The sequence below is a fragment of the Phyllostomus discolor genome, chromosome 3, assembly GCF_004126475.2.
Source record: "Phyllostomus discolor isolate MPI-MPIP mPhyDis1 chromosome 3, mPhyDis1.pri.v3, whole genome shotgun sequence".
In the NCBI taxonomy this organism is placed as follows: domain Eukaryota; kingdom Metazoa; phylum Chordata; class Mammalia; order Chiroptera; family Phyllostomidae; genus Phyllostomus; species Phyllostomus discolor.
This window is the reverse complement of record NC_040905.2, coordinates 120,279-143,245: the sequence shown is the minus strand read 5'-3', so window position 1 is coordinate 143,245 and position 22,967 is coordinate 120,279. Positions and strand designations below refer to the sequence as shown.

The 22,967-nt window shown below is 58.2% G+C and overlaps 1 protein-coding gene across 2 annotated transcripts in view; it reads left to right on the top strand.

The window, feature by feature from the left end:
- Positions 1 to 22,967, top strand: part of RAB3C (RAB3C, member RAS oncogene family) — an 86,259-nt gene that overhangs the window by 4,592 nt on the left and 58,700 nt on the right. For both annotated transcript variants that reach the window (XM_028527811.2, XM_028527805.2), the window contains exon 2: positions 4,721 to 4,948. In XM_028527811.2, coding sequence (XP_028383612.1) covers positions 4,721 to 4,948 — 228 coding nt within the window. The remainder of the gene's footprint in view (positions 1 to 4,720; positions 4,949 to 22,967) is intronic.

Here is a 22,967-nt window from a genome sequence, read left to right as displayed (position 1 = left end):
GGATGCCAACTGATCCACTCATTTGGTTCAGAAGGAAGAAACATGGTCTGCACCTTCTGTTTATAAAACAAACCTCAATAAACCAAACCAAACATTGCAGAAGGGGCAGTGCTTTAAAAATGGCTCGATTTTTGTTTCCTGGGTTTGGATTTCTTGCAGGCTGGCTTGCTGTCTTGCAGGACCAGTGTGGAATCCATCGTCTCTGATGGAATGCTTAGTCTTCTGCTTTGCTATCCACAGGCTGCTCGGGTCATCTCAGAAACGCAGAGCATTCTGGCTATTTGGGAAACTGTAAAGAAAAACATCTACCCCATGTATGAGACAGAGTGCGAAACAACAAAAAACGAAAAGAGATTGTTTGGCTGAGCATGAGGAGGACTGGAGAGAGAATGCAGATGCAGGCTGAAGATGAGGTGGAGGTGACCAACCGTAACTGACGTTCAGTGCAGCCGTGCTGCCTAGAGAGGCCGCTGGACGAGAAGTAGGGTCTGAGCACACACTGTCTCGGTCGACTGTGAGAAGTGCGTGTCTCTCTTGCCTTTCATGGTGGTTGGATTTCTGACAGCGTCCAGCCTCAGTGACGGCCCCTCCCTCTTTATGAGAAGTGGAAATTTAGTTCCTGTCCCCCAGGGACGTGGAGAAGCAGGTGCCTCCTTCCTCCTCCCCCAAGGAGGGCGACTAGAAGTGCCGGGCAGACACCCTCACCTTGTCCCCTCGGAGGGGGCTCCCCCTTGCACCGCAAAGCCCTGCAGTCTTGCCGTTGCTGTTGCAGGCTGAGACACCCTGTCACACTGAGCACATTTCCTTTGATGTTTAGTTTCCTGCGAGTATTTGTTTTTAGCATAAACGGGGGCCGAATTTTGTCAGGCACTTGTTCTGCATCTGTTGGGTGATCACGTGGTTTATCTCTGTTCTGTTGGATGTTGTTGATTGCTTTTTGAGTGAAGCTGGCATTCTCTAGATAAATCCCCCTTAGTCCTTCCCATGCATTGTGGATGCAGTTTGATTACATTTCCTTGAGGATTTCTGCATTTAAGTCCATGATGGATATCGGTGTATGATTTTCTTTTAGTGTCTGTATGAGGCTATAATATCATAGTCATGCAGGCCTTATAAAAAATGACAAGTGTTCTTTCCCCTCTGTTTTCTGAGTGATTTTGGTGTGATTAATATATGTTGGTATTTGAAGTATTTTAGAGTTCATCAGTGAAGCCAGTGGAGGTTGGAGTTTTCTCTGTGGAAAATTTTTTAAAATTTTTTTAAGTTTTTCTTTATTTTTTAGATTTTATTTATTTATTCTCAGAGAGGGAAAGAGAGAGAAACATCAATGTGCGGTTGCTGGGGGTCATGGCCTACAACCCAGGCATGTGCCCTGACTGGGAATCGAACCTAAGACACTTTGGTTCATGGCCCGCGCTCAATCCACTGAGCTATGCCAGCTAGGGCGGAAAATTTTTTGATAAATTTAACTTTATGCATAAACACGCATATACATACACACACACACCTCTGTCATCCAACTATCTGTCTTGTCTTTCTACTGACCTACCTACCAGCCTGTCTGCTACCAACCTACTCCATCTATCATCCATCTATCATCCATCTATCATCCATCTATCTATCTATCTATCGTCTGCCTTTGAGGGGTTGCCATCCTGCCTTCACTGTGTACTGAAGATGGCAGGTGGGGAGAGATGGAGGGACGGATGATGGGGGAAGGGTGGGTGGACAGCTGCGGGGGTTTAGCAGGGAAGTGTCCTGTCCCCAGGGGAGAGCTGGCGTCACTCCTGGAGGCTCCGGTGCTGGAAGAGGGAGTCTGGGGTTGAGTGGGAAGTTCAACTCTACGATTCTTTTTATGGAAATTAATTCAAAAGTTATGCAATTTTCAGTGTTATCTTTTCTATAACTTTTAGGAGTACTGATTTGCTCTGGGGGAGGTTACTGCCTGCCCACCATGTTTTCAAATTCTAGCTGTATTTTCCCGAGTATTTGGAGGTGTCAGCAAATTTACACAGCGAGTGTCCATAATTCCCTCTGACATTACTGTCAACTCGCTTCATTTCTGTTCTCAGCAAGGCATGAGGGAGTCTCTCTCTCTGTCCTCTGAGCCAGGATTTATTTCCTTATTCTGAAGTTTAATAAAATGTACACATTCCCAATGCACATCTTTCTGCTCTCTGTGAATCTCACTGAGGATGATCAGGCAACAGTAAAAATTCTCCCAGGATGGTGGGTCAGCAACCCTCTCCAATCAACCCCTCAGGGGCTTGGGTCCCCCACTCCACACCCACCTCCCTCGCCCTGGCACCCTCGGTGCCCCATGGCCTCCGCTGCCCGCGGCCGACCTGCCCCTATGAGGGTGGGTGGAGTCAGTGCCCACACTGCAGAGAGCCCCACCTGGCCGTTCCCTCCGGGACCCCCAGAGGACACTCAGAGAGCCCCCACAGGGAGGGAGCCTGTTTCTGCAGGAGTAGGGGTCAGTCTGGTTCCGGAACAGGACTTGGGATTGATGGCCACAGAGAACTCATCCCACGTTGTCCTGAGGCCACCGGGAGGGCCGGGGCTCAGGGGCCTCACCCTGTAGGGGCGCGGGCACCACTCACAGTTGGCTGTCGGGGGCGCAGCTCTGGGAATGGGGGTGTCCGTGTCCTAACTGGGTGGTGGCTGAACACTGTTCGCTGGGGTCTGAGCTGGCTCGTCGGAAGAGGCAGGAGCTTCGTGGTGGTGGCGGCCCTCTGCAGGCCCCGCTGAGCTCAGCAGCCCCCGGGGCGGGTGGAGAGCACCAGTTGTTGAAAGGACTGTGTCTGCAGGGACCTGCCAAATGTAACAGTTACCCGGCCTTGTGTGGGGGCGGGGGGGGGGGGGAGCCATCAGAACAAGACGTCATTGTTCAAATGCTCGTCGAGATGGCAGGCCTGGTTTTGTCCCCGGCTGGTGCTGGGCTGCGGGAGGGTTACCTCGGCTCGTGGACTCCGGAGCAGAAAGGAAGGTGACGCCGGCAAACACTCGCTGCAGGCTGTGATGCGTGAGGGCATCTGTGTGGCCGCGTGGACTTCGCAGGAGAAGCGCTTCAGGTCTCACTCGCTAAGGAAGTGTGACGTGCGACCAGAATTTTTATCGTCCTTGGATTTCATCATGTCTACAGATTTTGTTCTTATTCTTACACTTACAATTGTGTCTCCTCCTACTGGCGACACTGTGCCATCCCACCCGCTCCCTCTTCCCGTTTCCCACGGCTGTCTGTGAACGCACACCCCAACCTCCGCGGGGCCGCGCTGTGGTCCAGGACGCTGGGCACTCGTGGCCGCTTCCAGCGCTCGGTGTCTGCTGGGGAAGCTGCCGCAGTGGGTCGGACGTTACAGAAACGACCACGGACGGTCGGGCCCCGCCCTGCCCCTCGGAACTGTGTGCAGGCGCCGCAGTGCTCCGCGCCGTGGGGCTCAGCGCAGGGACTCGGCTCCTGTGGCTGGTGTAACGGGGGAACGGCGTTCGGTCAGGCGCACCCAGGCGCGTGGGACCAGGGGCCCCCTCCCTGGGCAGCAGATGAGTGCCGCAGAGCGCCCGCGCCGGGAAAGGGGGCAGTGAGAGGGCCGAGACTCCGCCCCCCAACCCCCCCCCCCCCCCCGGGCACTGAGCCACGGACCTCAGACCTCGGGCCGAGTCCCGTTTGCTGGCTGTTAGCACGCGCATCAAAAAAGTGAGAAGCGAATCAACCCCACGCCCAGCATGTCTGATGAAGAGTGACATTATTCTCCCCGCTGTGCTGGCGGCCTTACACCGCTGCTTCACACAAGCGTTGTTTTCACAAGTGCTCTGAGTTCCATCACACTCGTTTCCGCTTCGCCTCAGAGGGGGAGGTGAAGCGCAGCAGTTTAAACGAACAAAGTCAAGGTCGCGGGCCGGCTGGCGGCGGGGGAGCCCCCACTGGCTCCGGGGCTCCCTCGCCCGTGCGCCTCCCCGCAAGCGCCCCCTCCCTCTTCCAGAGCAGACGCGCACCTCGTGCCCGTGCGAGACGGGGTGCGGGCTTGCTACGTGGGTCCCCCCCGCGAGTCCTGCCTGCGGTCCATGCCACTGGTGTGACACCGGGCACAGTACTCGATATTTCTAAGCTTCAGGTTTTCCCTTTTAGTGTGACGGTAATGAAGGCACCCACCTCCTAGGGTTGTGGTGAGGTTTAAATAAATCAGCAGTTCCCGGCACATTGAGTCACAGGCATTTGCCATTGGCACAATTTTTAAGGTGAAGGAAACTGCCACGTATGCTCAGGGGCTGGTTTAACATGGTATTAGCGGGTGGACTAGGGACTGGCTCAGGGGGTGCCTGCCTGGGAAACACGGGGACCCTGAGGACTCAGACACTCGAGGAAGGAACTCCCCGCTGTTCCCACGTGGGTGTGTCCACGCCGAGACCGCACTGTTCCCGAGCCCACGAGCCGTAGCCGAGGTTCAGGTCGCTGCTTTTCACGTTGCCACACAGAGGCCCCCTCCCGCGCTCTGACTGGTCCTGAGCGCTGAGCACCGCAGCCCCCAGCGCATCCGGGAAGGGCTGGGGGCGTGGGCCCTGTCTCGGGGGTGCTGGGGGGGGTCACCATGGTTACACGTCAGCGAAGAGGGGAGCACTCCGCCCAGTCCGGTCTGCAGCGGCCCATAAGGCCCGCAGGTGGGGGGCGCTGGCTGCCCAGCGAGCGGAGGCTGATGCGCCCCCTTCGTCTCCCCCGCAGATGGCCTCGGCCCAGGACGCCCGGGCGGGCCAGAAGGACTCCTCGGACCAGAACTTCGACTACATGTTCAAGCTGCTCATCATCGGCAACAGCAGCGTGGGCAAGACCTCCTTCCTGTTCCGCTACGCCGACGACTCCTTCACCTCGGCCTTCGTCAGCACCGTGGGGATCGACTTCAAGGTGAAGACCGTGTTCAGGAATGAGAAGAGAATCAAGCTTCAGATTTGGGTGAGTGGCCTGAGCCGCCGGCGAGCTGCGGTGCCATGTCCCCCACACGCGTGCGTGGGGGAGGGCGCCCTGCCTGCCTGCCTGTCTGTGTCCAGGGCTCCACCCCCCGCCGCCCGGCTCTCCGCTGCGGAAGGTGTGTTTCCAGCACAGCAGAGCGGGGCCTCCCTAAGGCTTGGAGACTGACCTGTGCCTTGTCCTCAGGCGTCGCCTCCTGAGCGCGTTCAGAAAAGAGAAAATGTAGGCGCTGTTGTGTTGGTGGCAGGGACAGCCGGCGAGAAGGCTGTGCCGGCGTGGCCCCGGGCAGGTCTGCGACCCTGTCTGCCACCCTTCTCGCCCACACGGAGCAGACCTCCCCGGGCGTGCTGCAGGGCGCGGCCTGTCCCGGGCTCTTGAAAGAGCGTGTCGGTCGAACAACCAGATGTAGGAGGGAAAGCTCAGGTCCGGGCCCTTCCAGAGGCCCAGGTAGATGTAACTTTGAACACGATCTGTTCATAGTGCGTGGACTGCGCTCCCAGCTGTTATGTTTATCTATACGGAGAAAACAAGCAAAACAAAATATTTGTTTTAGAGCAGGGTCCCCCCTAGGCACACAGCTCTCCCCACCCTGCAGGAGAGCGGAGGCTCCAGGCCTGAACCGCGGGGCAGACTCAGAACAGCGAGTGAGAAACAGAAGAAAGTGCACGTGGGTAACAGGCCCGTGGTGCCGTGAGGGGTGGGGTGAACAAAACACTCGTTGCACACGAGATAAGCACTAAGCACTTACGTCCATGAAATAAACTGGAGGGACACGGGCGGAAGGTGTTCTGGGCGGTGGAGGCCCCTTTTCCTGGTCGTTTTACCCCACCCCCGGCCAAAGTGGGTTTGGGCTGTCAGCCGGCGTTCCCAGGAGGGGAATTCACACCTTCTTCTGGGTGGGTTCTGACCCCACTCCCGCTGCGGGCGCTGGCGGGGGGCAGTCCGGGACCCACAGAGGGTAAGCCCCCTCCTCAGACACCCAACGTCCAAAGACAGGCAAGCCCTGGGGCGCAGCGTGTAAACATGTTTGAAATGAAAGAGCCTTCATTAAAATATTCATATAAACTAGATGACCCATGCACATCTTAAAGCTGTTAGCAGCAGGATGTGAAGATGCAGATGAACACACGGACAGGCGTCCTCCCAGGCAGTTTACAGTAGCGTGTTTCTGTTTCTCTCACTCTGACCCCGGAGTCTCCCAAGTCAGGCTAGAACCCAGGCAAGACCTTGGAGGACCAGTCCCCAACCCTAAACTCTCCCCTCAAGAAGTCTCCTTGAGCAAGGAGCTGTTTTTGTGAAGCTGGCAGTCCCACCAGCTGTGTCCTGGGAGGAGGAGGAAGAGGCCAGTGAAATTGTGTGACTGCCCCAGGGAGCGGAGGTGCACGGGGAGGACGCCGCCGGAGCGGCAGGGCGGCTCGCCTTCCCGTGGGCTCCTGCGGGGGGCAGGGCGGGGGCGGGGGGGGGGGGTCTCAGGTCTCTGCTTCGCGCTGCGGTGTGCACACCCTGGGCCGTGTGCCGTGTGCCGTTCCTGCTGTTTAACGACGTCAAGAACTCATTTGTTTGGGAACCAATGGGTCATTGAGGTTTGTCTCACAGCCGTTTTCCCCAGTTTGTAGTATTTTTGTGAACTTGGGCGAAGGTGTAAATGAGTCATTAAGAAGCCCACAGTCCTCTCAGCCCATCCTGCCATCTCTGCCCACTCACGCCGCTCTGACAGCCAGTGTGTGGGTCGGCCGACTCAGCAGGTCTTTGACTCTCTGTCGATGCCACTTGGCTGTCCCACATTTTAATTCAGTTCTGGCCCTCACCACTCAGATGAGCAGAGACCTGCCAGGTAAGGACCTCAGCTCCGCAGGCCCTGCCCCCACCTCTCAGAGACCAGTCTCGAGTCTGGAGGCTGTGCAGCCCCACCTGTCCGGGTTGGTAAGTGGCGAGAGCAGCTCACGAGACTCCGGAAAGCGCTGGACTCGCTGTCATGGGTGCATTTAAAGCGTGTGGCTTGGGGACAGCCATCTAAAGAGCAGCAGAGGACAGAGCATGGGGGGACTGAGGAGGACCTGCCCTTCCAGCACTGGTGTGACCCCTCACCCAGCTGCCAGGGCCTCCTGCCATCGGGAGAAACTGATTTTCAGCACCTGCCACTCCAGGAGGTCAGGGGGTGTGGCTGGAAGTCCCCCCCCCCGCTTTGATTGTGGTTCTTCCTTCTGGCAAATGGTCTCCATGGCGAAGCCTTCCAGGGGCCCACTGAGAGTCCCCTCATTGGGAAACTCGGGTAGAACGGAAGGGGCCTATTGTGCTAAATCCCAAAGCCGGAATTCCGAGGGTTTCAGGAGCTCTTCTGCAGGAACCCGGGGGAGACCAAATGAAATGTGCGTTTCTTACTTCAGGCCAGCACCACAGCCTGTGGTACAGTCCAGGGGAGAGCAGCAGAGTGGTCTCACAGGTTAGTGCAGGGCAGCTGGACCTTTCCCGAGACGTCAGCCAGGACCTCAACACCCTCCTGGTTGTGACCCGCGGCAGACAGAGCTCCTTTCTGCAGAGGAAGCCAGACAGAGTGGGGTGGGTGCCAAGGCCAAGCAGGGTCTCAAGGCCATGTCTGCTGCTGGCCGGGCAGACTGGCTGCCCAGCCGCCTCCTGTGCTGGCCGGGGACGCACTCTGCAGCTGGCTGTCAGCGGCACCCGGCACAAGGCATCGGGCTCGGCCCAGGAGGGTTTCTGGTGTGGATGGAGCTGGGCGGGAGCCCCCCCCCCCCCCGTGCCCCCGTTGTCTACTCGGTGCTTCGCTTTCCTGCGTGTGCTGCGCGGGGGTGTTCTGAGCCCCAAGACTGGACGACCTGATTCTCTGGGGTCTGCGTGAGAGTAGAGCGTCTAAATGGTGACGGAAAACGTGACATTTCTGCTGGGACACGTCACGCCTCCGTGCTGTTGAGGTTCATCGCTGCCTGGGAATAAATGCGCTTAGAAAAAATCATCGTTCATTGCGTTAGTTACAGAACTTGTGTCCCGTTGGTGTTGTCACGACAGCCTCCTCTACTGTATCAACGTTGCTGTTGCTCTCGCATCTGGTGATCGCTCTTACGGTCCTCGAATCAAACTTCCTCAAAATTTTAGAGATCCCAACTATTTAGGCTGGTGCCTTTATTATTTTGCGTCATTTAATGGTGTGACGAATAGACTGGAGAGAGATTGAGTGTGGTGTTTCGCTTTAATTATAGAAAGAGATTTCACAGCTGGGGCCTATAATATTTTAGTTTAATTTAAAAAGTAGTTCAGCCTCGAGAATGGCGACGTAGGGTGGCTGTCTTCCCAGGGAAGGCGCTGCAGACAGCGCAGCCTGTTAGGAAAATACCCGCCGTGGTCACGCTCCGCGCGGAGACTGCTGCCGTGGCAACAGTGGGGCTCAGAGGAACCCGCAAGCACGGAGTGTGGTCGCTGCTGAAGCGGCCGGGTCGGAGGCCAAATCGACAGCCTCCTTCGCTCAGGGCCCCCTTTTTCCTTGGGCTCTGCAGAGTTCACGTCCAGAACTCGGGGCTGATCTCACAGATGGGAAGACCCGCTTAGCCAATACAGGTGGGGAGCGGGTGGCGCATCACAGGCAGCAGGTGGCCGTTCCCTTGGGTGCCATCACGAGCCTTGTCTCCTTCCTTCGGCTCCATTTCTCCCCAGCACCCTTCGAGACGCCCGTCCTCCCCTCCCTGTCCCATCCTGATCTCTGGGCTCTGGCCGAGCTTCGGGGAAGTTCGCCCCCCACGAGTCGGGCCCAGGGCTGCCGCGCACCCGCAGAGGGCCACCTGCTGAGCTGTGCTCAGGCCCTTGTCGCAACGCTGCCTCCTGCCGGTCGAGCATCGCCCCTGGTGCACGCGCCACCGAGGGTGCCGCGGCTCCCACAGGGAGCCAACCGCCGGAGCTGTGCCTCCGTCTGGCGCAGGCGCAGACGGGGGAGCCGAGAGGACGCGCCGCCTCCCTGGCTGTGGCCTGGGGAAGAGCGCGCTCTAAAATACAGGTTTCAGCATCTTACCTTTTATGAATGGAAAAGGGAGAGAGTGCACACGGCTGTGCTGGTTTGTCTCTTAAAATGAATTTAATGACAGCTTCGTTGCAGGGACTTTGCCTTTCCATTTCTGCGAAACAAGAGTCAGAAAAGTGGTCGCGAGCGGAGGGCCGCGCAGGCTGCGCCCCGGAGCCTCCGCCCCCGCGGGGACAGGGTGTGCAGGCGGGTGGGCGGCAGGTGGGCGCTGGGGCAGCACTGTCCCTGGTTGTCCTGCCACCTGGGCGCTCAGGGCAGGTGGCCGTGGCTGGAGGGCAGGAGCCCAGCGGGGAGGTGGACAGGGGTGTGAGCTGCGGGCTGGTTGGTTTGCGTGTGAAGAGCGAGCCCCTGGGTTGTTCGCCGTCTCTAGGAGGAGTTGGCTCACTGGAGCGGGTGGTGGCAGCCCCTGCAGGGTCCGTGGGCCCCAGGGGTGAAAGGTCAGGACAGAGAGAAGGAAAGGCAGGTTCTTGGAGCCCCACAGGTGGCTTCCATCCCTGTCCCCGACCGTGGTCTTGACCCTGCACCAGAGGCCCCCACGCGCGCTCCTGGTCCAGGCGTTTGGAGCCCCAGGACGAGGGGTCCAGTCGCAGTCCCACAGAGTCCCAGCCCCTGCCTCACTCGGGGACAGGACTGCGGACAGCGTCAGCCCGCAAAGTGAGCACTTTATGCTTGTGTGCAGTTGAGGATTTATTTTTTGCAACAAGCCCACGAGGGCAGGTGGTATTTTAGCCCCATTAAATGAGCAAACCGAGAGTCAGCCAGACACAGGGGTTGGCCCAAGGTCACAGCCGCGCTGCTGCGGCAGAGCGGGGTTGCAGCCAGGGCCCGCGTCCGAGGCCTGCACGTGACCACACGCTGCCAGGCCTCCGGGGCGTCCGACCCGGAGCCCTGCATCTCGCACCCCCGTTTCCCCGCACGGAGGCGCTGCTGGGTCCCTCCCGCCCTCCGCCGCCACCTGTCCCAGGAAGCGGTCTGCAGTCACGGGATCAGCTATTTTGTCCGAGCTGGCAGCCGTTGTCTTCGTGCTGCAGAGAACTCCCGTCGGCGCCTTCCTCCGGCCGCAGGGGGGCTGTTTGGGGACCGTGGGGCTCAGAGGAACGTGTGCGGGGAGCCTGCGGGAGCGGGGTGAGCCCCTGTGGGAAGTGCCGGGCCTGCAGCCTCTGCCCCCTGGTGCGCGGCGAGGGGCGGGGAGCCGCGTTCGCTGGACGGGCAGGGCCGGTCCCTCGGCCCCTGGATCAGCGTGGCCTTCAGACCTCAGCCAGCATTTCTGCCCGCGAGCGGGCTCCCCGGACACGGCGGCCGCTGCCAAGGCCTTCCCGGTCCTTCCTGTGCGCCTCCCCACCCCGTTCTTCCAGCTCGGCGTCTCCTTTCCTGGGAGACTGGGGGAGGTGGGGCTCAGTCCCGCTCCTGACGGGGGCTGTCGGGCAGGCGTGAGGCCGTCTGTCCCACGGCCCCGGCAGGGACTCGAGCAGCCGAGCTCGTGAACCCTCCTCCTCCCCGCGGCGCGAGGACCGGACCGCACTGGTTCCTCGCCGGCCGGGCGCGTCTGGGCTGCGCGGCGTCGGCGTGCGCCCCCAGGCGGCAGGGCAGCCCCACCGCACCCATGGGACTGGAGAGTCGGACAGCCCCGGGGCCCGGGCTGACCCTGATGTTGCCGGCACCGCGGCCTCGAGGTTTCGCTTCTCTGCGAAACCGGAGCAAATCACACCCGCCCTTTAGCTGCTAAGTGTTTGCTGTGACAAGTCCTCACTCCCCGTTCCGTACGAGGTTGCACGACTACCGTGTTCATTTCTTCTCTTCTAAATCGCGTGCCATGCAGCTTTGGGGCTTTTGTGCTCGATCAAGTCGTTCAGTCGAATGGAACACCTGCTGGCCGCCCACTCCGTACTGGACACTGTGCTGGGTGCGGGGGACCAGCAGTGAGGGGTGCACGGGGTCGGCGGCGAGGAGCCAGGCCCCGGAACGGGACTCAGGGGAGAGCAGAGAACCCGCCTGCTGTGACAGATGCCCTGCAGGCGTGAGCACGGGTGCGCAGGAGGGGTGCCCAGCCTCGAGCAGCCTCCCTGCGTGAGCTAGGAGCTGACCGACCAAGGGAATTATCAGTCCATTCATTCCTTCACTCACTCACTCACTCAGCTGACACGTTTGAGTTTCTACAGTGCCCCAGACACTGAGGAAATTTAGACTGAAGGTAAATTCACACAGTGAGGATGTGACCGTGCTCTGGAGAGAGGGCAGAGCACCTGAGGACGCAGACAGCCGCGGGCAGGGGACCCGTCAGAGGAGGGGGAGGGGCTGTGTGCGCGGCGGGAGCAGAGACCCGAGGGCGAGGCAGAGCCGGAGCTCGGAGAGCAGGCTGAGCTCGCTGGGTCTCTCTGCCTCTCTGTGCTAGAAACCAGAGTCTTTGTTTTCGGGCTGTTCCTCGCAGAGGTGCACACAGAGTGTTTCCTGCCGGCTACTTGTCGGATCCCGACGGTCCCCGTCTTGCTGTCTGTCTGGGCGGGGGTGGGCTTAGGGCATTTTGGGGGCCTGAGGTGTTTACAGTTCGGCGGGCCTCTTTAAGAAACAGGATACAGAAGCACTCACTTTTGCCAAAGTCACGAAAGCAGGTGACCAGGGGAACCCGCGGCGGGGGCCCTGGGAGGGAACCTGAGCTTCCTCTTCGGTGAGCTCCGTGGACAACCAGCTGTGCTGCCGTGGCGTCCCCCCGGCACGTCCGTGGGGCCTGCGCACACGTGGGTGCTGCGAGACAGCCGCAGCCGGTGTGGGGCGAGGGGGGCGCGTGTGGGCCCTGAGCCCAGGGGCGTCGGGACGGCGCACAGAGGGGGCACTGGGGCCGCAGGCTGGGTCCCGGGCCTCGAAGCTCACCTCTCGAGGCCTCCGTCACTGACCTGGAGCTCAGCTGGATAAAACCAGACTGACGTTCCGTGGTCCTTATGCTCCGGGCGCAGTGTGCGTGCTCACAGGTGGTGAGTCACGCGACCCTCGGGAACCCTGAGGCAGACGCTGTGCTTGCCTTCCGCTCACAGGTGAGGGGACTGGGGCCCAGGGCGGAGGAGGAGGCGGCAGGAGTCCGCAGCCCTGAGGGTGAGCCCGCCTGGGGCGGGGCCTTTTCCCTGGACGCACCTGCACGCTCTCCCGGTGGCTGCTTTTCCAGTGCTGGCTGTGGACCAGCCACCGAGCACACTTTATTTTTAACACTTATAACAACCTGGAAATGTATTAGTATGGCGTTTTTTTCTTTTTTTTTTTAAGATTTTATTTATTTATTTTCAGAGAGGGAAGGGAGGGAGAAAGAGAGAGAGAGAAACATCAATGTGCGGTTGCTGGGGGCCGTGGCCTGCAACCCAGGCACGTGCCCTGACTGGGAATCGAACCTGCGACACTTTGGTTAGCAGCCCGAGCTCATTCCACTGAGCTACACCAGCCAGGGCTAATTAATATGGCTTTTTTTAAAAGACCAAGAGACCAAGACCCAGAGCGGCTAAATAATTTCCTCCTGGTTATATAGCTCCTTTGCTGCCTTGGCAGTAACTTTGAACTTGGTAACTCTCCCGTTAAACAGGCCAGGAAGTAGCCCGCAAGCAGTGGAGACAAACGTTTTCCCAGGAGCATACCACATCCCCCCCGGAGGGTGCGTCTCGGGACCCCAGGCGGTCTGCTTCCTCCCGGGCCTCTCGCCTGGCCGTGGCTCCCACACCTTCTAAACGGGGAATTCAACCTTTGGCGGCAGAGAATGGAAATTCTAAGTGAAGTTCCAAATAACTATGTTTAAAGGGACCAAGCTTTTAAAAAATAAACATTTTAATGAAAGCCTTTATTTTTAAAAAGATTTTATTTATTTATTTTTAAAAATATTTTATTTATTTTTTAAATATATTTTATTGATTATGCTATTACAGTTGTCCCATTTCCCCCCTTCTCTCCCCTCCACCCTGTACCCCCTCTCCCACCCATGTTCCCCCCCTTTAGTTCATGTCCATGTGTCATATTTATGAGTTCTTTAGCTTCTACCACAGAAATGGAGGGCTCATGGAGGGTTAGCAGCAGGGGGGTGGGAGGAGGAAAGAGGGGGAAAAGGTACAGAGAATAAGTAGCACAGAATGTAGGTTAAAAAAAAAAAAAAGAAAGCCTTTTTTAAAAAAACGTGCGCTGCACGTTTCTTTCCTGCGGGGGCAGCCGGCTGAGAACGTGCACAGCAGGCGGCCGGGTCTGTCGGCACGAGCCCCCGGGGGCCCAGCCCCTCAGGGTCAGCGTTAGGCCTCGCCCTCTGTCACCGCGGGCTCAGTGTCCCCTCCCTCTTCACCTTCCCAGGGCGTTCTCGCAGTGACACTTCTTAGACACAGTGACCCCAAGTCCACCTCTATTTTCAACTTGCAGTTCTTCGACAAGAACTAAGCAGCCCTGGCCAGTGTGGCTCCGTGGGTTGGGTGTCACCCTGAGGAGTGACAGGTCCCCCGTTAGACTCCTGGTCAGGGTGCCTGCCTGGGTCCTGGGTTCAGTCCCGATTGGGGTGTGCACGGTCCGTGTTTCTCTCCCTCTCTTTCTCCCTCTCCTCCCCTCTCTCCACAAGTAAGAAACCAGTAACATCAGAGAAGAATGGGCCAAATGGCCACACGTAACTGTGAGAGGCTGCGGAACGGTCCAGCTGTGCACTGAGGGAGGAGAGCGGATTTGGGCGGACAGCTGTGGACTGGGCCATACCTGCCCTCGACCTCTTCACACTCCCTTCCCAGGCCGACCTGCCAGCCTCCTCGAGGGACCCGCGCCCCGTTTTCCTGCAGCTGCCCTCCCCCTCGCGTCCCTTTCGTGTGGCCTCCGTCCCCTCAGGCCCGAGGTGTTCACACCGAGGCTGGAGCTTGTCTCGCATTTCCGTGCCCCCCCCAATCCTCTCAGCCCCTTTGGTCCGCGGAGTGCCCGGTCCAGTCAATATCCAGTCTCCCCCCAGGGGACACGCAGAGGAGTCAAGTGACCCCCACGGCCCCTACAGTCACCCAGCGGGGAGGTGTCAGCGAGGATTCAAATCCAGTGGGCCCCTGTCCGACTCACGGGGCCTCTGTCCTGTTACTCCACACCTGTTCCTTCAGCAAAGATGAGTAGTTTGTGGGGAAAACGCTTTGATATGGATGAAAATTGATGGTCACGCCCTGGCTGGTGTGGCTCAGTGCATTGAGCACCAACCTGTGAACCAAAGGGTTGCTGGTTCACTTTCCAGTCAGGGCACAGGCCTGGGTTGCAGGCCAGGTCCTCAGCAGGGGGCACTCGAGAGGCAACCACACACTGATGTTTCTCTCCCTCTCCCTCCCTCCCTTCCCCTCTCTCTAGAAATGAATAAGTAAAATCTTAAAAAAAAAAATTGATGGTCATTATCTTAATTTCATAATCTGCATCCAGCCTCCATGACTTGGTAACAGTGTGGCCGACATAACTTGCACCCCCATTTTCCTAAAGTAACCGCACAGAGGAACAGCTCCTGAGGGCGGTGTAGACAGAGAACAAGGTCGTACTTCACTTGGGCTACAGGAGCTGCGGCGTCACAGGGGCAGAGCAGCCGAACGCCCCCGAGAAGCCCCTGGGCTGCTGGCCCCTGTCCTTCGTCCCAGGCGCCCTGGACCGGCTTCTCCATGTCGAGGTCACACGGGCTCAGGGACGGGCTCTGTCAGGGCTGGGACTTTACTGCCGCCGTGGGCTCGGCCACGTGGCCGTGCGTGGGAAACAGAAGGTGGCAGCATGACAGGTGGCAGGCGCCCCCTGGCCTGTGACTGGTGCCTGCTGCTCAGACCGACGACTGGCCAGTGGGCCGCGTCCTCCTTGTGGGAACTGGGGCGAGTGGCTCTTGGCTGGACACACACAATGGTGCCTGACGCAGCTCCCAGGCGGGCGCGTGAGGGAAGGTCACGGTTTTCTGCCTTTCCCGCACTGCGTGCGGCCTTCTGAATCTCTGTGTTCCATTGCCCGTGTCCGAAATCTTGCCTTTGTGTGGCCGATCCAACTAGCCACACCGCCACTCCTGAAACGGTCTCCTGCCTCCCTCTGCGGGAGCCCGTTCGTGAGCTGCGCAGGGGTGCGCGGCAGCAGGACACTCAGCCCGAGCTTCCCGGGATGCAGCAAACTCCCGAAGGGTCTACGGGGCGGGGCGGGCGGCAGCTAGAGGCAAACGTCTGGCTTTAAACCCGTTCTTGGCTGTGACAGGCAGACTGAGGCCAGGATGCCAGGACGCTAGCAGCGCTGCTCTCTGGGGCTTCCCTCACAGGAGCGGCCCCAGCGAGCCAACCTGAGCTTCCTGGCAGGTGGTGCACTGGGAGGTTGGGGAGCACCTCCCTCATCCTCAGTGCGGTGCCTGGGACTTGGTGCTGTGCCCCTGTAGGTACAGCCACACCTGCCGAGGGAGCAGCAGAGGGAGCGTGGGAAGTGCCAGCAACAAAACCGCAGTTAAAGAGAGGTGGGTCAGGGCAGGGGCCGCTGGACCCAGGGGTCCTGGCGAGCGGAGGGTCTGCCGCAGCCTCCGGTGACTCTGTGCAGCCGGGGAACTGCTGTCCCCCCTCCCCTCCCTCTGGCGCCTGAAGCGAGCATCTCGGGGTTCTGTGGGGCCTGGTGTTCTCCGACGCAGCCCTGGTTCAGGCTAACGCAGTTCCCCACGTTTGGAACCAGCATTGGGGTCTCAGCCAGGGAACCCCGTCGAGCAAGTGGCTCAACACACAGGTCGCTCTGGAAGCACGTGCAGAGCTGGACCAGGTACAGGAGACCCAGGAGACCAGGAGACCCGGGACTCTTCTCCACAGCAGCCCCGTTCTCAGGCCTTGCCGTCACAGTTGCCGCTGTGCGGGGGAGGGGGGGGCACCGAGGCACAGAGCAGGTGCACCATGTGCCCAGGGACACCCAGAGTGCTGTGAGGACCCGCAGGTCCCAGGCGCACAGCAGAGCAGAGCCTGACCCCAGGAGCCAGCCCAGGCTCTGGTCAGGGGCATCCCTGGAATTTCACAACACACATAACAAAGAGGAACTCTCTTCTCCATCTGAGTTTTGAAAAAAATTGAGAAAAAAGACAAAATAGTTAGCAGGTGGTGGCTAAGTAAAATCAAAATCACCGTTTTTAGTCATAAGGCAGACCCTAGAGACACGTGCCCCCAGCCAGAGCTCCTGGGAACTCTGGACTCCGTTAGCCCAAGTGATGAGTGGTCCCTGCCGAGAGGGCCTCCCGGTCCACCCACCCCAGGGCCCTTCGCCTGGTGCCTGGGCCCTGAGCCCCCGAGCCCCCAGGGCGGCCCGTGTGGTCTCTCAGGCTCTGGGGCGGCAGCAGCCCGACGACCCGGCCCCTCCCTGTCTGTGCCATCCCCGAGCTCTCCCCTCTCCCTGCCCTCCTGGCTTCCTGCTCTTTTGCTTGTAATTCACAGTTTGTATGCAGAGAATTGTCAGCACCCGACCAGGGCAAACTGAAGCAGCAATTGCGTAATCTTGTCCTTGGAGCCCCAACTGCATGGATTTAAAGCCTCGATTCGTATAGCCAGGGACACTGTGAGTGAACGGACCTTCAGTGCTGGCTTCCCACCAGGTCACGTTTCCCTAGCGGTGACACCCAGATTTCCAAGGCGCTCTCCATTCAAACTTAAAATGCAGGCCATAACTGTGCCAGCGATCTGTAAAAAGGGCTGTTCTTGCTAAGCTCCTCATACTGTCAGGCAGGAGAGCAGAGGTCAGGGTCTGCGAAGAGAGACGGGAAGTGAGGGAATGCGGGAAGAGGTGCGACCCCGGACCCCGGGCAGCAGCAGGGAAGATCAGCAGGGCCCAGCGCGAAACTCTGGTGTTGGCTGAAGCATGGGGGATGGTGGATGGATTTGAGCAAGTGATGCCGTCCCTCTCGTGAGGTGAGGAGAGACCCTGGGAGTGTCTGCAACGTGCAAGCTACACGCAGTCAGCTCTGCCTTCTCACGGCGTGACACCCTCTCTTCCCTCGGCGTATCGGGTGTCGCAGTGAGGGTGCAGATCATCCCTGTGGGTGCCCCCCCTGGAAGAGCAAATACGGTCCTACCTGTTTACCGTCTGTTTGTCGTCGTCTCTGAGTGTCTTGCAGCTGTGTTCCTGCGAGAAACACAGTGACTCCCCTGGGTGTGGCGGAGGACTGGCCAGGGGCCGCTGAGGCCCATTTCAAAGATAGCTTCCCCAATACTTTTGTACGTTCCAGTCTGAAAACACTGGTCTCCACGACAAAGGAGAAAAGAGAAACCTCAGCGCTGAAATACAGACCCACTTGGAACATTCAGACAAGGCAGGACCACGTGGAATGCGGGGCCGCCCCATTTTCGAGCCCAACCAGGGACATCCAACCTGTGGCATCTCTGGGCCACACAGTAAACACACAAACACTAATGAAAACCGATGAGAAAAAAAATAGATTTTAAGTGCATTTATGCTTTTGTGTTGTGTTAAGCCTTCATAGCACCCTGGACCACAGGTGAGACAGCCCTAAGCCGACGGGGACAACGTCCTCACTCTGGGGCTGACACCACGTTCAGCAGAGACACGGCCCTGGTGCGGGGGCACTGAGTGGGGGCACTCAGACCCCGCTGGACACCCGGTGGCTTCCTGGGGCGTGTGGCCCGCAGAACCGGCACTGGCCTCGGCGACCCCAGTGCCGGGGCCCCCAGCGTCACCCCTCAGGGCTGCCAGACCCCGGGGCAGGCCCCCGCCGACCCCTGGCCACTGTCCAGCAGTGAGCCCATGCTGGCGACCTTGTTCCAGCTCCCCGCTCCGAGCGTTTCGGCCCCTGTCCAGTGAGCCCACGCACGAGGCCACCTGCACCTCCTCAGAGGGGCGGCTCCCACAGGGACGGGTGGGTGGCGGGGGCGGGGGCGGGGCGTGTCCACAGCAGGGCTGCTGAGGTGAGGGGATGCTTCTGCAGCAATGTGAGAAAACGCCAGAAGGTGGGTCCATGCTTTCATTTTTTAATTCATTTTAACTACACTTTATGTCTAATTACACTCATTGGGGTGACACCCGATGGTTAATCAAACTCCATGAATGCTTTTAGAATGCACTTTGTGTCCGTGTTTCCATGTGCCTAGTGTATTGGTGCACTGGCACATCGTGTAGCCTGCTCTGCGTGTCTGTGTGCGGAAGACACACGTCTGTGCGTGGCGAAGACTCTTTCTGCAGAGCCGTACCCACTGTGCTGGGGCGACGCTGCTCACCAGCCCACACAGGCCTCGGGGGCCCGGTTCTGTGACACGTTGTGTGTGCGTGGTGCCGCCCCCCAAAGCCCCGTCTCCGCTCCACGCATGTGACCCCTGGCCCCTCCTGCAGCCACCGCACTGCTGCCGGTGTCTGTGAGTCCGTTTGTCTCGCTGGTTCACTCGTTGCTTTCCGTTTTCTATCCCACACACGAGGGGAAGCATATGGGTCTGAGCGTCTCCCGTCTGACATTTTGCTCAGCACGATGTTCTCGAGGTCCCTCCCGGTGTCACCCACGGCGGGACTCTGCCTCTCCCTGTGTCTGAGCAGCGCCCCCTGCGCACACACACCGAGTCTGCTCCGCCCAGCCACCCGTCGGAGGGCACTGGGGGTGTCTCCTGTCTGGGCCGGCGGGGGTGGTGCTGCAGCGAACACAGCGGTGCGTGTGTCTTTGCAAATAAACACACGTTTGCAAATTGTTCGTGTAGACACCCAGCAGAGGGGCTGCTGGGTCCTGCGGTGACTTTGCCCAGATTTATGTTAAACTGAGTAAAAAATCTAAATGCATTCATTCCCCGTTTTAACAATAACCTCACTGCAATTCAATCCAGTCTGTAATTGTGATTTTTTAAAGAAAGCTTAGACCAGTATAAATAACGCCAACCTCCTTTATCGCAGACTCAAAAGAGCTATTCTGATTTAAAAAACAAAACCCTCCTTTTGCTGTCTTTGCTGGACGTGGCTATAATGGGAAACCCGACAGCCAGGGAGATGGTGGCCACTGCATCTGAATGCCTTTAACCTCAGGCCAGGCTGCCGGTCAGAGAGTCCAACCGGGAGCCAGGCGCCAGACTCCGGGGCTCTTCCCTGGGCGGGGGAGCAGCACAGGCGGCACGGCTTCTGAGTCCCGCGCAGCAGGTGCACCCTTAGGAAACGGAAGGCTCACTTTTCTGTGAGAAGTGTGTGCTGAGCTCAGACTTCTAGAGACACGGTTTGTCAGTGGATTTTTGTGTCAAATTTTTGCTTCTTTCCTTCAGAATCTAAAATTACTCCATCTGAATATTTTTTCCCCAAAAACTCTGTAAAGAAAGTGCACCTAAAGCCTGAGACTCGGACACTCATTGGTGCATTGTCTTCAGTTCTGGCTGTCTTCAGGTTTCTGGCTGAAATCAGCTTGCTCCTTGGGCAGCCACACACTGAAATAAGTCAGGGAACGTGGCACTCCTTTGCAGCAGATGAAAGAATCAAAGAAAGGGGAGGAGTTATGTAATGTATGAATGAGGGGTTCAGAAGTTTCCCTAGAACAATACCAGCCATTTAGCCCCTGTACATTCCCTTGAAACTCTAGAACCGAAGAAAGCAGGAAATTTCGCCAAGCTGTCTAGCCAAGGAGAAAAGCTTGCAAAGCCCGGAAACCAGATGGAGAATGATTCAGAAGGATCGCACTGTCGAACGAGGGCTCCTGGGCTGAACGGCGAGAAGAAAATGATCTGGACGCTTGTGTGCTGTGCACGCACAGCCCAGCAACTGACCAGAAAAGGGCACCAGGGTTTCCCTGCCTCCGTTTCTTGTGGCTGCTGCAACACATGTGCACAGATGCATACACTTCCTGTCTGGGGAGGACGTGCACTTGACCTCTGTGTCGCCAGCAACCTTCACCTTCCTGTCCAGGTCACTGGACTACTCGTCTGGTCACAGTCTGGGCATCTCCTTTGAACTCTTCCGTCAGCACCCCCACACGGCTGAACCCACGTGTCTGTCCAGTTTCCTCTCGCAGGAGCTCCGCTGCACCCGCCCACAGCGTGGAAGCGGAGGTCGCACAGGGACTTGTTGGACAGAGACAGAGCACGGAAGGGCATCGGAACAGAGGCTTCGGCTTAAACAGAGGGGCTTGAACGCAGATCCTTCTCTCCTCCACCTCCAACCCCAGTGCAGCGACAGAGACCAGGAGAGCAGGAGAGGAGGCCCGGAAGCTTCTCGGGTCGGGGATGGGATGCCCCAGGCCCCCTGGTGGCAGCTGCATCCCGGGTGCCAGGGGAGGCTGGGTCCCTCCTGCCGAACCTCAAGCTGAGTCAGAACTTGGAAACCTCAGGCACCAAGGCAGGTGGACAGAAGGACACCGTCCGCCGGTTGGCTGAGGCGCTGGGCCAGACGACAGTGGGCTGAGGGGCCGGCAGAGTGATGGGTGAGAACCAGTCCCGGCTCCGTGGGTTGTGAAGCAAATGAAACCCGACGAAAGGGCTGACTTCAGGAGAATCCAAAAGGCAAACAAGGAGCCGACAGTACTTCTCTCAGGAGTGAAAAGGCCACGACATGTAAAACAGGCCTTGGATGGAGCAAAGGCTGGTGCTCTTTTGCTGTGTCTTCCTGAGGGTGTGAGGAGAGGGGAAGCTGGTAGGAAGGTGTCCCTGAGCTCCAGCCTCCTCTGCTACGGAGGAAGCCGACATGTAAAGTCTGACACTGACCAGACAGGAACAGCAAGAAAAACATGTTATCGGGAACTGTGGGCATTAAGGTTGAGGTTACACAGAGTGTTGGGAGCCTTGGACCGATGTGAATTCCCCTAATGTGCTTTTCAAACCAGGTGTACACATTACTATGATTAAAGTGAACCTTTGCTGAGATTTAGAAGCAAACCAAGGTCGAGGGAAGGGTAGGGGGTTGGGTCACAGAGCAGAGGAAGGGCAGCCACTGAAAGGCACACACGTCTCATCAGCCACTCGCCACCGAGATATCTCGTAGTGATCGTTAACACGGCCCGCCACAGGCCGCCTTTTAGTAAGAACTCGTTGAATGCGTTTGATTCAGTCGTTTGCTGCCGTACACATCAGGGCAACTATGTGACTCTGCTCAGTGAACGATAGAAGCCACTGAAGGACTGAAGTGACCGGGCCAGCCGAACATGGGGAGCACTTGAACCTACCACACCCCACACAGAACCCGCACCGGACCCGCACCCAATGCAGCACCTGCTCCCGAGGCAGCACCTGCACGCGGTCAGAGCCCGCACCAGGTACAGAACTCCGGGACCCCAGCCCGCCGCAGGCAGAGAGTCGGAGACTCGCCCAGGATTGCAGACACGTGACCAGCCATGCGGAGACTACACACAAGGTTTTCCAACTTCCAGTTCTCGCGCTGCCTCATCCCAGGGCCTCTCGGGGCCGAGCCACCACTGGGAGAGGAGGGGAAGGAGGGAGAGTTGCTGGGAAGCGGCAGGTTGTGGAAGGAAATGTCGGAGGGAAGAGGAAGATACCTGAGGGGTTACGGAAGCCAGGCAGAAAGAAGGGGTGAAGGGAGACAATGAGGGGCAGGAAATGACTCGGCAGCACTTTCCCTCATCTTTATTGATGTAATCAGTGAAATGAAATTGTTCTCATAAAACCACACGAACACTCTTGCTCGTGTCCCGTGGGTGTGCTCGTTTCCTGCCACTGGAGTTGCACATGCTCCAGGCAGGTAGGGTGCAGGGGGCTGGAGAACTTCTTAACGAGAGGCTGAACAGAGGAAATCCTTGTGTTTGAGAAGTTCACAAAAATTCTCAGAACAAGGGCAGGGAAGAAGGAGGGAGCAGGACCCACCAGCTACCGGCAGATCGTTGGACTTCCTGTCTCCCTCAGGGACTGGCCCCTCCACCTGCAGCAATGCCCCCCGCTCCCCCGAGAGTCCCAAGAGCGTAGGGGTGGCCTGTGTGTGGCTCTCCCGGCTCTGGGTGGGAGGGGCTGCGGGGCAGGTTGTAGGGTTTCGATGAATGTCCCTGGAACGGAACAGAATCACACAGCGTTTCTTCCTCCCAAATTCCTATCTCTATTCTAAAGTTGGAGATTGTACTGTGTGGTTTTTGCTTAAGAGCTTCATCCTAGCACTTGTGCACCAGGGATTTATCTGGACATGAAAAGTCTGGGGAAACTGAGTCAGCCACCACATACTTTACGTGGAAACAGTTGCGGAGCCCGAACCCTCTGGTCCGGCTGTCTGTCGTACACAGACGGGCAAGTTACGTCTGTCCTTACGTGCGCAAGGTCCGAGGCACCCAGCAATAGTGTGCTCACTGCTGAGTTGCCCCGAAGTGTTTCCTCTGTGGGTCTAATTAACAGGAATATCAGCAATTAGTCCTGTGATGACCTATGGGCTCTGTCACTGTTTGTGTGTCTCTTCCTTGTTCTGCCTCTCTGATTTTCATCCCCCCCCCCACACACACGGAAATAGACTCTTAGGGCAGCCCCCCCCCCCTCAAATGGGCCAGGGAGGGGCGTTGCTCAGCAACACTGTTCATCCGGAGACGCATTCGTAAATAACAGGGTCGGCCCTTGACCCTCGTAGCCTCACGGCCCGGTGACTGCTGCCCGTCAGCTGGAGGAGGGCAGAGGCCCCAACGCTACTGCCCATTGTTATACACGTCTGATAGCCACTGAAACAGAGTTTTTAAATCAGTTTTAAGTCCCCAAGTGATGTCTTCCAGGGAGCTTTGGCTGACAGCTTCCCCACCCACTCTGGGCCCCGTGGGGACAGTGACAAGACTGTTTTCCGTGGGGGTTTATAGGGAAGAGGAACCTTCTCTCGTCCTTAAGGGGCCGAAGAACTCTAGACACAGTGGCAGGTTATTTGCTCCGCCCACTAGACACCAAATAACCTGCTGCCTTCACAGAATGTGCGCCCACCCCTAAGTCGTTCTTATGCTGAGTTTTAGGAGAGAGGGAATCCTGCCAAAATTCGTTTTAAATCAAGTGCCGTTTCCCATTTCTAGCGGGGGTGGGGGAGTGGTTCTTTTACGTGGGGTTCTTCTCGACACTGTCTCTTTTCGGATGCGAA